We start from the raw sequence: 15,147 nt of genomic DNA, 5'->3' as shown, positions 1-15,147 counted from the left end.
ACAAAAATAATGGAACTGACTATGCTTTCGAAGCTGTAAAATGCACTGGGGATTAAGGTGCAGGGTAGGGGCATCATCATCCCGAAAGTGGAACTATTAAAGCTTGAATTTAAACATAACTCAATAAAGGAAGAAATGAGAATGTACTGAACTCATAATGGCTGTGATTAAGGTTTACTGTTGCTCTGATTCCCATATGGTAGCAGACGCTGAAGATGAGGTACACAGGATGAGCTTCCATCTGGTGTAGGGCATGAAGCACTAAGATGAGTCAGGGGACAAAGATAAAGGCAGTCCAATCTAGGCAAACCAAGTTGTACATAGCATTTGGATTTTCAAACAAGAAATCTTGGAAAGGATTTCACCCCTAAATTCATTTTTAACCAGTCTATTGGTTAGGATAATACTGACTGCAAAGACAGGTAAACTTCAAAGTACCAGTCAGTGCTGTAAATGTTTAGATATCCTTCATTGTTTGTCCCCAAGGATCGTGGTTGACAGAGAGTTTTCTCCCAAAGGAGGCCTGGGTTATTTCCATCTTCAGGGATATTGGAGTCAAGGGAAAGGGAAAGAGAAGGTGAAAAACACACGTTTGTGATGAGGGAATGTCCTTCTGTATGCGTGTTTCACTTATTGGTTGATGAGTAAAATACTGATTGGCCAGTAGCCAGGCAGGAAGTGTAGATGGGGCTACCAGACAAGGAGAGTTCTAGGGAGAGGAGGCAGAGAGAAGCCGTGAGGGAGATGCCATGCTGCTGAAAGAGTAATGTGCCAGATTATGGGTAAACCACAGCCTCATGGCAATACACAGTTTAATACAAATGGGTTAATAATTAAGAGAGAGGTAGCCAATAAGAAGCCTAAGCCATCTGCCAGACAGTTTACAATTAATAAAAGTCTCTGTGTGTTTACTTGGAAGGAAAGCAGCTGTAGGACCAGACGAGACAGAAACCTCCATCTTCACATTTGTTTCTTGAAAGCCATAACCAAGAAGTGATATGAATCACAGCCTCCCCTATCAATTGCATTTCTGTATTGGTCATAAAGATTGGCTTTGCCTGGGCATCAGCATGCAAAGGTAACTTTATTCTTGGAGGAGGAATGAATTATTTAGTGGACAGATGGCCATTTTCATCACATCCTGTGACTACAGCATTGGTACTGAGAAATTTGATCTCATAGACATCATTTATCTCTAGGCCACTTGTCCTTATGTTCAAAGGTCACTTGTCAGTGATTTATAGTTCATATTACTTACAAAATTGCATCTTCTTTTTTTAAATTTTAGAGTCTCAGTGGATCAATAGTTCTTTATCACACATGGCACACTCAAGAAGTAATGCAAGGGAACTCACTAACAGGATTATAGTTTGGGAAAAGAGGGTGTGGTAAGACATGCACGGCAGACACTGGGGCTTTGTGACCTGCCTCACTAGAGCTAAGGGCTAGGATGCAGAGCATCAGGCCTCACTCACCAAACCAAGAAGAAGAGTGGATCTGAATTATATGTCTGACGTTCCCCTATGCCTCTTAGAAGCTGAGGTTGCCCAAAAAATACACTCAATGAGTTTAGTTTCCTGAGATACAAGGGGTAACTGGTGGGGGACTTTAGGGACAAATGAAAAGGGTCCAGCACATTCTGCCAACATTTTCTGGGCTGGGCTCTGAAAACATAATGACTGAACTCCAGATAAACCTTTGCATGTGCTAAGTTCCACCAGACAAGAAAAGAGGAAGAAACCACCACAACAAATAATACCGCAACTAACCCCGAGCCAGAGCTCCATAGGCAGCTTTCTCATTTCTAGTTTCTCTTCTCGTTTCGTCGGCACTGACACCCACTCCTGATAAATCTTTACAAGTCCTTGGTTTCTCCCAACAAAAGATCCATGTGCTGCTTGTACTGCTGACGCTTTTGTTTGTTTGTTTTAGATAATATTTGTGTTTATCATCCATCGAATGCCTGACAAGTATTTTAAAACCCGATCACAGGAGCTACTTCCTCACTACAGTTCTGTGAAACAGGAGGAAAAGCTAGCTGTAAGTTAGGACTCAAAGAAGTCAGTTCACTTAGCGACTTCAATGCTGAGTGTTTGAATTGAAATGATGGAATGCTCTGATTGTAGGATCTGGGCTGTTTTCATGTTAAGATATACTTTAGGCACGACTACTAGGAAGAAGAGACTTTGTAGACACAGTGTGATTAGTTTCACCTTCTATGTATGTTTAGAAGGGCATTAAATATATTGCCTCTGTTAGCATCTAGGCATACCTGGCCCACCCCCGGAGACCTGATAGAGTCTGTCACCTCTGTGGGCATGCTCAGTACGCAGGCAGTGCACATGTGCTATGCCCCTCCCTTTAAACAGACATAACCCTGTTTCTTCTCCCTCTTCTTCTTCCTCTTCCTCTTCCCAGCCCATGTGTCTCTGCCTCTAAGTCTCTGCCTCTCTCTCTCTCTTTACCTCTCTCTCTGTCTCTGTCTCAGTCTGTCTCTCTGTCTGTCTGTCTGTCTATCTCTCTCTCTCTCTCTGTCTCACTCTCTCTCTCTCTCTCTCTCTCTCTCTCTCTCTCTCTCTCTCTCTCTCGGGGTATGAGGCAGCTCTGCACTGTCATTCTCTCCCTTCTGCCCCCACCCTCCCAATAAACACTTCATGTCTGCATGGCTTGTCTAATCTGTCATTCATAGTGGGGCCTCTTGATTCCCACCTGCCAAGGTGCCTCTTAGGTCATATCATAACACCTTCTAAACCTGTTTATGCTATAGTAATATACAAGTATGTCATTTCCCTCCCTTGCTCATGTATTCCCTCTTCCCTCTCTTTGACTGGATTCCCATAGCTCAGCTTGGTGCTTGGCTGTGAATCTCTGTGCCTGGTTCCATCAATTGCTGGATGAAAGCTCTATGATGATAGTTGGAGTATTCACCAATCTGATTACAGGGGGAGGCCAGTTCAGGCATCCTCTCCACTATCGCTGTGAGTCTTAGCTTGGGTCATCCTTGTGGATTCTTGGGAATTTTCCAAGATCATGATGGCGAAATCTACAGAGACTGCTGAACCAAGTTCATGGAAACTCATGAATTATGGACCTACAACTATGAAACCTCTATGTAACCAAACTAGGTCCTCTGTATGTGGGAAACGGTTGTGAAGCTTGGGTTATCTGAGGGGGTCCCTGGAAGTAAGACAAGGATCTATTCCTGATACATGAGCTAGCTTGTTGGAATCTATTCCCTATGAGGGAAAGCCATGATCAGCCTTAACCCAAAGGGAGGAGATTGGTCCTGCCCCAACGTAATGTGCCAGACTTTGTGGACTCCTTACCTGTTGGGAGGATTGATGGGGAGTTGGTCTGGGGATGGGAGAGGAGGGGTGGGGAGGGAGAACTCCAGTTGGAATGTAAAATGAAATTGAAAATAAATAAATAATATAAAAAATAAATATGTCCTTTCACATGCTGAAGAGATGAAAAAACTCTAAAGTCCAGGTATAGGGTTAATGTTTGGACAGTTTCTGAATTATTAGTTCCTACTTGGTTTCTGCAAAAGACAGTTACATACAAGAAGTTCAGCCCTGAATTCCCAGCTCCAGAGAAAAAGAGAAAAAGCCAAGACTTTTCTTCTTTTGAGACCAAGATCTTGGCATTTGCAATCAAGAGACTGAAGAAGTACTCTTGTTTGTCTGTAGCTCCAAACTGTATTCCTTTACGGAGAGTCTAAAATAAACCAAGGTGCAGATTTGCACATCAGTGCACAGAGCTGTGAAACTAACACTTATTTTGTGAACATCAAATGCTTGATGCTCTGACCATTATTTTACATAATTACATCAAAGTTCATTGTAATTCTCTTCTGGATGAGGGAATGAGCTCACTGCATAGCCCAACCCTTTGCCCCAAACAACATAGGGAGTAAGTGCTAAAGTAATGTTTATTGAAAGGTACTATCAGCTGACTGCTTACAGCAGGGTCACGGGGAGTGTGTGTTAAAAACAGATTTCCTTGTCTCCTCAGCCCTCTGAGTTCCATCTACCTTCATGCTTGAACATTTTCAGTTTGCACAAAGACCTCAACTGAAATGAGCTGTATTCATGTTCCTATTTTCTGACCAGTTAAACAAAGGAAGCTGTGGGGGGAGAAAGTACAACTTTTGCCTCTTATCCTGTAGAGGTGCTTCCTTACAGGTCCTATAAATACTTCTCAGTTACTCAGCAACACCAAACATAGACCCATCAGGAAAAGAAGCAGATAAAACACTCTGCTTCTGCTTCTGTATTCTGGACACTGCTTTGTCACGAAATATTTACTGGTTTTACAGAGCCTGTGTGGTCTCTCTCAAACCCAGTTTCCTTGTGTTGTACAGAGGATGACCACTGTTGAGTAAGGAGAGGTGAACTGGTGAGAGTGAACTATTGTCTCCCAGGATGAAAAGCACAGTTTCTTTTGCCTTGAGTCAGGGACATGCTTGGTGCTGGTCACAGATAATGAACAATGAAGTCATGGGGACCATTTCCATGGAGTTTCTGGTATCAGGAGCCTGAAAATTTCTTGAAAGTATATAAATTATATAGATAATTGAAATCGTATGTTCATTGTACAGATAAGATTAAACTCTGAAGTTTATTTTTGATGAGGAATATAAGATAGGCAATACCATCTCATTTTAGTTTATTTTAGTATACACACACACACACACACACACACACACACACACACACACAGAGCATTTGGAAGACAGAAGAAGGCACCTGGTTTACAAAATGGCTCTAGGATAGATAAGGCTACAAAGGTGAGACCCAGTCTCAAAGATAGATAGATTATGACATAATCTCATAAAGTTTTATGATTAGATATTCATGAACAGAAACCAATGTGTCAGTAAATAAAATGGGATGGAAGAGATTTTAAATTTAGAGACTAGAACATACAAGATTTCACACAGAAAGACACTGACTTTATTGATGAAATTATCAAAGTTCTGAATTTCTTGGTCCTTAGATTAAACAAGGCAGAGAAGGAGAAAGAAAGAAAGAAAGAAAGAAAGAAAGAAAGAAAGAAAGAAAGAAAGGAAGGAAGGAAGGACGGAAGGAAGAACAACTTCTACTATCCCTGTGTCCTGATCCAGCTTTAATTTTATGTGTCTGTTTGAAGGTGCAGTGGATGCCATACAGTGCATGGAAGATAAAAAGAAAGTTAGTGGAAAGTGAAATTCTGAAAAGCTAGTGATTGCTCACATGCTGGGTTTTCATGTGTAGAGAAAGGATCAGATAGGTGACATAGGATGACATAAAAAAGCAAAATAAACAGTTTTATGACTAGGGAATTCTTTTCTCCAGATCTTTTATTGTATAATCAAGCACTTATCTGACATCCTGTTCATCCTTAAAGCAGTTGGTCCATTCTTGTCAGGCCAGCCTTCCTCTCACACATTAAATAATGTCTGTCCTCACAGGAAGCTGGATAGATTTTCCCATTATAAAGATAAGCACAATTCATGTTTTCTCCTGGATTCCCAGAAAGATCAATCCTGCAAATGCAAAGGCAGAGGGCACAGTTTTTTTTGTTTTGCTTTTGAGATAAGTATATAAGGAAGCAAGGGATATGTATGTTTTGCTAATCAAACTGGAGACATGAGGTGGGGAAAAAGCAGCATTCTCATTTTTGAGAAACTCTTTGTCCACTATACACAAGAAAAGTCCAGTAACACAGTGTAAGTCAGGAGAAAGTCAATGAAAGTGCAAGGGGAGTCCAGAGAAGGAGGCAGACCATGCTCTGACATGCCAAAGATTTATGTACAATTCACTGTGGGTCAGTACTGAAAGAAGAGCAGGTTTTACATAAGCAGAGAGGAAATGGGAAGTTCTTACAGAGACAGCAGCTAACTGTACAACATGGGAAAATCCTCTAGAAGTAAGATGGGCTAAATACTTCAGAGCTGAGAACTAACACCAGGTGACTAGTTCAAAAGTTTATCTCTAGTCCCCGAATTACTGTTTACAATGAGAGATGGGAAAATATGTTTAAGACTACTTGACAGACGCCTATGACACCAATGACTTATAAAACTGGCTCCATGATTGAGGCAGAGGAAAGACAGGGTATCTTCTTGTTTTAAAAACCCAAATTCCAGTGAGGAGAAATTGGTAAGGTGCCCACAGATAAGCAGACAGGAAAATGGCAGTGAGAGCTGTGAAGAAATAGAACAGTAAGGAGACAACAGGGCAGGTGTGTGTGTGAAAGGAGCAGGTTTTAGTGGGAGCCATTAGAGTTGATCTCACTGAGGAAGCGGCCTTCAAATAGACGTGACCAACAAAAAAAGAGTTGGTCATGGATTCTAGGAGGGAAAGGGGAATTTGACTCCTTGAGAATTTAGAGAGAACACCACTTCCTTGCAATATTGTGAGCAAGGCAGTAAGCAATGAGAGATAAAGGCCACAGTTTGCAGGAGGTTTGTATGTATTTGTGTGTCCTGAGATTCTCTCCAAGGTAAATAATAAATACATGCTGGCTTAGTTATTTATTTAAATAATGATAGAATTATATACGCTTTGATCATAAATTATGGACAGAGAGAGTGCATTGTTGTGCAGAATAAACAAAAGATACTGAAACTAGTGGTTAGAGAGCTGTTTTGAGAGCCAGCAAGATGGCTCAGTGGGGAAAGGTGCTTGCTGGAAAGTTTGCTGACCTATAATTGATTTCCAGGATCCACATGGTAGAAGGAGAAAACTAACTCACCCAAATAGTCCTCTGACCTACATTCACATACAATGTGGCATGTGAATTCTCAGTGTCCCTCTCTCTCTCTCTCTCTCTCTCTCTCATACACACATACTTAACTTTAAATTTTAAAAATTAAGGAGAGACAGAGCCATATTGAATAACACAACTCAATGAAATGAGGTCATTTGCCTACAATGCCATTAGAAGGGTAGAGACTCATTGTAAGGCATTAGAATTGCCTTGTGATCTAGAATCTACCTGGTTTGTGGAGACCCATAGGACAAAAAGATAATGAAAATAACCTTGATGATAATTATTCTAACCATAAAATAATGGAAAAGATAAATTTATTCTCAAAGCACAAAAGAATCAGGTCAATTTACACACACACACACACACACACACACACGAGAGAGAGAGAGAGAGAGAGAGAGATTGAGAGAGAGAGAGAGAGAGAGAGAGAGAGAGAGAGAGAGAGAGAGAGAGAGAGAGAGAGAGAGAAGTGCCTGGCAGCTACAACCCATAGTGGGGTAGAGAGACATCTCAACTTTCAGGCAACTTGTATTCAACAAGAAAGATGTGACTCAAAGCTTTGAGTAATGCTTTCTAGTTGAGCTACCAGAGACTTACATATTCTTCGGAAGAATTGAGCCATCTTCCCACATCCAGTCCTTATTAGAGTTCTGACGTGATAACCCAATCCAACGGACCGAAGTAGTCCTGTTTGTGAGGTATTCCTGTTGCAAACAAATCCATACAATGGTAAGTGCCTCCACAGCACTGGGAAATGACAGTGACACACTTCACAATAAAGCCTCAAGCAAGCATCTGAAATTACGCATCTATGTTGCTACTGATGGGCTATATTTCACGTATAGGATTTTGCTAGTTTGTTTTGAGATATTTAAAAGTTTACGGAGCACAAGATAAATTGTATTAAATAGATGATAGTCTAGTCTTCCTATGTTTTTATCATGTATTTTTATATTTCCTACCATTTAAAGATTTGAGTTCCAGGGAGACCTCTAAATATGATTCAGTTGGGATGAATGCAACAGCTACAAATGACAGGAAACAAAATGCTGTTAAAATCCCTGAAATTAGGTTCTTGGATTTGATTATCTTATACATGGAAATATTAATCTGTTTTAGTCGCATGAATAGAGAACTATAGATGTCTTTCTCAAAGAAATTAGTAAACAACTTCTATCTTTCCAAATATACAGTAGCCCAAGCTGGCCCCAAACGTGAGATCCTAGCCTGAACTATCACTATCTAAGCATGTACCACTACATCTGGCTCTGATTTACTTTTTCCTGTCTGGTTGTCATTTACTTTTGTTAGTTTGTTTTGTTTTTCAAGACAGGGTTTGTCTGTGTATTCCTGGCTGTCCTAGAACTCACTCTGCAAGCCAGGGCGGCCTCAAATTCAGAGATCTGCCAGCCTCTGCATCTCCTATGCTAGAGTTAAAGGCTGCCCAGATTTTTTTTAAGTTCATGACTTTGGTTTTATTAAGTACATAGATGCAGGTCCCAGAGTGGTTCCAGTATATATGGGTTGACTATTAGATGAATGGACAATCAATCTGTTGGAAAGAAAAGCAAAAGGAAGCCGAATATTTATTATGCCTTCATGCATCCCAGAATAGCACACAAGAATCTACTCTTGGAAAGCAACAACAAAAATAAATGGTTTGAGCTTGTGAGCAGAAGTGTAACACTCGGAATAACACTGCACAGGAGACACTTCAACCTCTCTCTTCCCTAAAGTGTGAGCCACCGACCGCTTTCCATTAATCCATCGATCACTTTTCTCTAAAACATGTCCGTATAGACACATATCCACACTGCCCAAGATGCCTCCTTGCTGGACTTGATGGAAAAATCCAATTGATATTTAACTTTTTTTCTCAAAAAGTGATATTACTTCTTTGTTATATTACAGATTCAGATTTTCAAGTGATGTCAGTTTGGAATGATGGGAGTCATGGCATGTTTCATGTCTCCATGTAATCTCTTTATAATAGAGTTGCCATGCTAGGACACTCCCCTATTTTGACTGAGTAAATGTATTTTTTATTTGAAACTTCTCTATGAACCTGGGATTACATTGAAGGGGCAGAAACTCCCCAAACTGGAATGTATGTGATGGGAGCATCACATGCTGATGCATCCTGTCCGAACCACTGCCCACTTTTGCCGTTATGGAGGCACACACAAATCCAGTCTTACTCAAACACTGCTGTGATATTTTGAAATATTACTAGATTAAATATTTAATCTCTGTATTTGTTATCAGGCTTCCTAAATTTCTCAGAGGAGCACCAAGTGCAAACCATTAAGAAACATATTTAAAAAAAGAAAAGAAAAAGAAACAGCCAGATTCCATGTTTCCTTTGAGAGTTTTTTTCCTTAAGTTCCCAAATGTTTGACACGGGACTCTCCTTACCACAGTCCTCTGGTTCGCAGCCTTCACGAGTGTTGCATTCTGCTCAGCACAATACTGCTTGCTCTCTTCCCACGTTCGGTTTTGTCTGAAGAACCCATAGCAACTGTCTCCGTAGTATCTCCACCTTGAGGCACAGGGACTGCACTTGTGCTCTGAAGGAGAGACCGAGTTTTGAGCTGTCAAAGCCTGGCCACAGCTTTGCTCCGGTGAAGTGTGCCTGCTCTGGTGGGCTTCCCTCCTGTTACCATAACAGACACACAGGGCTTGAAGAGACGACGTTTCCAACCCAGACTTACCATAAGTGTTCTTTGTCTTGAGCTCTATTTGCCAAATCAACTCTTGGCAGAATTTCTTGGCCAGCTGTTGCAGAGTGGCTGAGAGGCTTTCCTTCTCCGTTAGTAGGTACCTCTGCTGTGTAACTGCTAAATGTAGAGAAGAGACAAGTTACCCCAGGGTCTGTCTCAAGGTCAAAAACATGATGGCAGGGTTCTTCAGTGAACTTTCCTTTCTATAAACCTGCCAGTAGTTGAAGAGTTCACTGAGTACATAGGAATAAATGAATACTGAACAATGACATATAAAGAACCAAGCGAGGGATGCATAAAAGAGCGTGCAAATTGACAACGAAAAGGACCTGAGGTGAAAACACATGGCTAAGGCAGCTGATCTGATATTTCCTAAGTGGGCTTCACAGAGATGAGAGAAGCCTAACATTGGTGTTCTGTTCTACATATAACACTGAGTTAATCCACCTAAGACTGCATGGTGGAATGGCTCTTCTAACTGTACAGAAAGAAGTTCATTGAGATGTACCAATTTTCAGTCTGCTTCATTTGGCTGCGTGGTTTCTTAAGTTCTTTATGAAAATGTTTTAAATTTTAAAAAGTAGTTAATTAAAACATGAAAAAATACACATTATCTCTTATGATGTTTAAAACTCTTGTATATCCATGTAAATAAAATATGATGAGTAAAGGCTTCTAAAATATATTAAAAACAAGAAAACAAATGAATTAGCAACACAAATTATGGTATGACCTCATAAAGTCTTATGATTAGGTATTCATGAACAGAAAACCAATGTGTTAGTAAATAAAATGGGATGGAAGATATTTTAAATTTAGAGACTAGAACAAATAAGACTTCACACAGGAAGACACGGGCTTTATTGATGAAATCAGCAAAATTCCAAATCGCTTGGTCCTTAGATTAAACAAGACTGAGAGGAAGAAAGAAAGACAGCCTGGGTCCATACTGAGCCTCTTAAATGCTAACAATACATTCTGAAAGTAATTATAACTAAGGAAAAATAAAAAAGATCCATATCGGAGGAGCGAGTTCTCCCTTCTGAGTTTTCCTTTGCTAAGGCTGCATCCATAGCTGTGTGCAGGGCAATCAGAATAGGTGACAAACAGACGAGACAATTAGTTAGCTTAGTAGACTATTCCAGGAACTCCTGGGGGTATGGCTTTCCTCAGATCAAAGCCCTGGCGAGTAGCCAATACTTACACATGATGCCGAGAGCCACCAGCCCAACAACCAGCCCCATGGATGACATCAGCAGAATTAGAGCTATCACACGCCACCATGAAGAAGCAGAGTCAGCTATGGGAGCACAATAAAGATAGGTAAGAAAAGATCTTCAGGCCATCCTGGGCTTCTCAGGATTTTCCAAGTAAGCTGTGTTTGGGAGAGCAAACTTACAGCCTCATACACAGGTCATGGAGGCAGAAGGATCAGGAGTTCAAAGCCAGCCTTGACTACTGTAGCAAATTCAATGCCAGTCTAGGCTCCATGAGACTCTGTCTCAAAATCCAACTAACTTGAGCTAGTGAGATGGCTTAGCAGATAAAGTACTCACCACATTAGCCTGCCAACCTGGGTTTGATTCCTAAAATACAGAGTGGAAGAAAAGAACCTACTTCTGAAAGCTGTCCCCCGACCTCCACAGGGCACATGACACATGTACAACCACTCATACCCACACAAACACACAAGTATGGTTGCTCTCCTGTGCACACACACATACTCACACGTGCATATACGACACAATGCACACACATGCACACACGCGCGCACACACACACACACACACACACACACAATTAAAACAACAACAACCAAAAACAGTATTGGTGGATATTTTGCCTTCGTTCCCTTGGTGGCCATCCGCAATGAGAATGACTTACTTTACACCGTTCACCCATCTCCATCATCTCTGCTCCCCATAGATAATTCTCTATACATTCTAAAACATAACTGCCAAGTCCACATGTATTTCTCTGTTTCTCTCTCTGTCTCTGTCTCTCTCTCTGTCTCTCTGTCTCTCTCTCTCTCTGTGTCTGTCTGTCTGTCTATCTATCTGCATCCTTAATCATATAAACAATGACTTTCATAGAAGACAAGTGAAGAGTTTTATTTTCTGGTGTTCAGAAATTTGAAATTGTTTTCAAAAAGGTGAAAAAAACTTTTTATTTTATATTTTACATAAAATGTTTACATATTAAAGAACACTATGACCCTTTTTTTCAGTTTTCAAGACAGGGTTTCTCTGTGTTAACAACCCTGGCTGTCCTGAAACTTGCTCTGCAGACCAGCCTGACCTTGAAACCACAGAGATCCACCTGCCTCTGCCTCGCAAGTGCTGGCATTAAAGTCGTTCGCCACCACCTGTTGGCATGACCCAATGATTTTATATTATTTTAAACAGAAGGAAAATGAAAGAGTTCAGATTACAAAAACCTTCCCTCCAGAATTTTTTTAAAAAAATATTTTTCCAAGTGAGTCATTCAACAAATGTATTTATTCACAACCAGTTCCCATCATACAAATGGAATTTGTGACCAATGGAATTTAAAATATGAAGACATTTGTCAGGCATTAGAGTTTTCATACTGTCCTTCCCTTTGTCCCATTAGCTTCTTACACCCAGCATTGCATTCTAATAGTCATAGTACAAAGCCCTCTCTTCTATCGTTGTTGCCCTTATTCTCATTATGTTTGTAGAAGCCTTGGTAGGCCTCATTTAGATGCTTCAGAGAAAGAGTATCATTCAGGAGAACACAAATAAAATTAAGCGGCATCACTAGGGGATAGAGGGGGAGAGAAAGTCCAAATTGCTGAATGACCCTTCTTACCTGAGCTCAGAGTTGGTTTTCGGGGCTTAATGTTCAAAGTGATGTATCCGTCTTCATCCTGCATGGCTCCCCTTGAACTGCAAGTGAGCTCAGAGTTCAGTGAGTCTGCAGAACTCACTCAGTGTCCACTCTTATCATTTCAGTGCCTGCCAGAGTGGGTCTCCGTCTCCTGGCGCTGTGGAGCCATGTACCATCGGGACACTTGGGTTTTGTTTTGTTTTGTCTTGTTTTCCAGGAAGCCCTTTCATGGATGTTCAGAGATACGTGGACTTGAACCTAAAAACAAAAATAATAATAACTTGTGGTGAAAGAGTAGATGCGGGGCTCATTTCCTGCTTTCTTATCTTCAACACCGAGTAAAGGGATGTTCCATCGTGAGTATCCTGTCAAAGAACAAAAGTTCACGCTTCATCTTAACCCTAGGAAAGCTGAAAATGTATCACATAAGTGAACTGTTTACTCATGGGTAAAAATACCCGTAGATGTATGGCAAATCACATGGTGACAGCAAATTATCAATTATTGCATCTGGTGCTAAATTGATGCTTTTAATTTTGCATTAAAAGGGACCACTCCTCACAATGGCCTAGAATTCACTCAAATTCTTGCATCTAATGTGAGTCAGTTTATTTTTTTAAAAATTGAAGATTCCACCTATGGTGGACCTGAGATCTCTTAGACCTAGGCACTGAAGGAAAAAAATCAAATAATTACAGAACTTGTGATGTGATATTTCACTTCAAAATGGATTTCTTGGATTTAAAAAAATATCTAAATTTCAATGACATTCTTTAATTTTGAGTGTGGTTTTCCTCAGCAAGCGAACTGTATGCAGAGGGAGCTGTTTTCTCTAAAGCCCTTTTAATCAGAGTGCAATTCATCACTCTGCTCTAAAGAAATGGGCAGCAGCTACAGGAGCACCACACAGAACTAGCTAAGGTGGTTATTGTAGCAATATTGGTGTGAATGCTACCGATTTCAGTGTTAGGATAGGACTTACATAATATTATATCAGGGAATTCTGCTGATTATCCATGGCCAGTAAAGCATCCTGACCTCAAAGCCTCTGGTCCTTGACATTTGTCACAGAAGTGATCACATCACTGCCCTTCTGCTTTTAGGAGAATCCAGTCTCTGTCTTTCAGCATGGGGACCGCACAGGACTTTCTGGAAGGTGTCTGCTCGCCTGTGTTCCCTTTGACATCTTTTACATGTTTTCATTTCTTTTTCTCCTTGCTGTCTACTTCACTCGGGATTCTTTGTCAATTTATTGAAAGGGTGCTGCATTTTGAAATACCTTTTTCCTACACTCCTCATATGATTCCACAAAGACAACCAACTATTCAGCTATGGCTGCTGCTGTTTGCACAGCTTCTACCTCAGCTGAAGAGTCTTCCTTTCCCTGAAAAGGGGTGAGAGATAACTCAGTCTTCCAGCAAAGCTTGGGATCAGCTAGAGCTCCTGCTTCCTTTATCCATATCCATTGCAAACTGAAAAAAAGAAGGTGTTTCCTTTAGTGCCTCGCTTCAGTGTTTTACCCAACTACATACAGAAACAGTGCAATATTATAGAATGAATAAGTTCAGCTTAATGAAGAAAAAAGCATGTACAGAGCTATAATTCTAAAGACACTCTATCCAGTAATGTTTTACTCCATGTTTCTTACACACGAAATTAACCCCTTTGAAAAATTTAATCAGGTAAATTAAACTGAATGCGTAATTGTGAACTCCAAGGGCATAGGGAATGATGGTACATGTTTTTGTATTAAATATTGTAAACCTTAAGTAATTAAAAATAATAATTAGCTTGCGTTGTTTAAGTTTCCAAATATTCCGAGTCTTGGGCAACTGGATTAATCATGAGAGAGTCCTATTTATTCCTATAAACCAACAGGGGATCAGGCTTACTTTACGTTACAGGTCCATTACTTCATGGGACTGTACATTCAGCATCAGAAGAAGACATAGGTGGGTGGGCCTCAGACCCTGAGTCTCAGACCATAGGATGACACTCCTTTCTGTAGCCAGGGTGAAAGAATTCTACTGGTTCTTTCCCCTTTCTCATTGGAATTTGTCACTGCTGTTTGGTTCCTCAGTTACTCCAGTCACAATCTTCTCTTTAGATCCAGAGTTTGCCTTTATGTGCATCCTATCCTCCATCCTCCAAGCACAGCATTTGGTGTTATGAGCCTAAAACACAAATGTGGAGAACTGCAGGGTCAAAAAAGTCTCCAAAGGCATTTAAACTTAATTTTACTCTCTTACATATAATATGAATGCAAACTAAACTATGTAGGAAAAAATAAAACTGAGAAGTGAAGAGAAAAATAGATTAACAAAATTTTTCTTCTTTCTTTTACTAAATTCAGAGTCTGGATAGATATTTCTTAGCTGCACTGCAAAACCTTTAATGACATTTCTTATTTCCACTTGAATATTTACCTCCTCTTTTATTCATTCTAGAAACAGTAACAAAAAGAAAACAAAAAACCAAGCCGTTCCTTCAACATAACCTGGTGACATTCTAATTTAGAATAAAAACTCACCTATATGTGAAATCTAAAAGCACTATTATATGAATTTTATTTATTTATTTTCACTCAAGTATCTAATCCATACTGATTGTCTACAAGAAGCTAGTTCTTAACGTTCATGGAGACGGTGTGGCACTGGCCCTCAGGAGCACAGACTTGCAATTGGACTAGATCATCTTTGTTTTTGACATTGATAATGTCTTCCTCAAACCCACTGCCCATCGGGTCACACTCCTGTCCCTTATTCACACATAGTTATATTTTTTCCATTTAATTTATTTTCTCTTTTTTTTGTGTGGCATT

At 40.2% G+C, this 15,147-nt stretch overlaps 1 protein-coding gene across 2 annotated transcripts; it reads right to left on the bottom strand.

The window, feature by feature from the left end:
- Window positions 1–5,323: 5,323 nt before the first annotated feature.
- Window positions 5,324–12,571, bottom strand: Clec1b (C-type lectin domain family 1 member B). 2 transcript variants are annotated; one of them, XM_013126027.3, is made up of 6 exons: window positions 12,309–12,571; window positions 10,681–10,776; window positions 9,468–9,590; window positions 9,172–9,323; window positions 7,354–7,460; window positions 5,324–5,527 (listed from the first exon to the last, which is right to left on the bottom strand). In XM_013126027.3, exons 1-6 carry the CDS (start codon window positions 12,370–12,372, stop codon window positions 5,383–5,385), a joined length of 687 nt encoding a protein of 228 aa, XP_012981481.1. In that variant the 5' UTR covers window positions 12,373–12,571; the 3' UTR covers window positions 5,324–5,382. The 2 variants fall into 2 exon arrangements, with proteins under 2 accessions (XP_012981481.1, XP_005087191.1); XM_005087134.4 differs by having other exon boundaries at window positions 9,468–9,593; window positions 12,309–12,568.
- Window positions 12,572–15,147: the final 2,576 nt, after the last annotated feature.

The sequence above is a fragment of the Mesocricetus auratus genome, unplaced genomic scaffold (genome assembly GCF_017639785.1).
Source record: "Mesocricetus auratus isolate SY011 unplaced genomic scaffold, BCM_Maur_2.0 Super-Scaffold_100001, whole genome shotgun sequence".
In the NCBI taxonomy this organism is placed as follows: domain Eukaryota; kingdom Metazoa; phylum Chordata; class Mammalia; order Rodentia; family Cricetidae; genus Mesocricetus; species Mesocricetus auratus.
Note: the sequence above shows the minus strand (reverse complement) of the source record. Positions and strands in the feature narration are given on the sequence as shown.

Coding starts and splice junctions, on each gene's coding strand:
- Clec1b (XM_005087134.4), bottom strand. CDS start 12,372: ATGCAGGATGAAGACGGATACATCACTTTGAACATTAAGCCCCGAAAA. Junction 7,461..9,171: donor CTGCGAACCAGAGGACTGTG/GTAAGGAGAGTC, acceptor TGTTTGCAACAG/GAATACCTCACAAACAGGAC. Junction 5,528..7,353: donor TCAATTCTTCCGAAGAATAT/GTAAGTCTCTGG, acceptor TTGCATTTGCAG/GATTGATCTTTCTGGGAATC.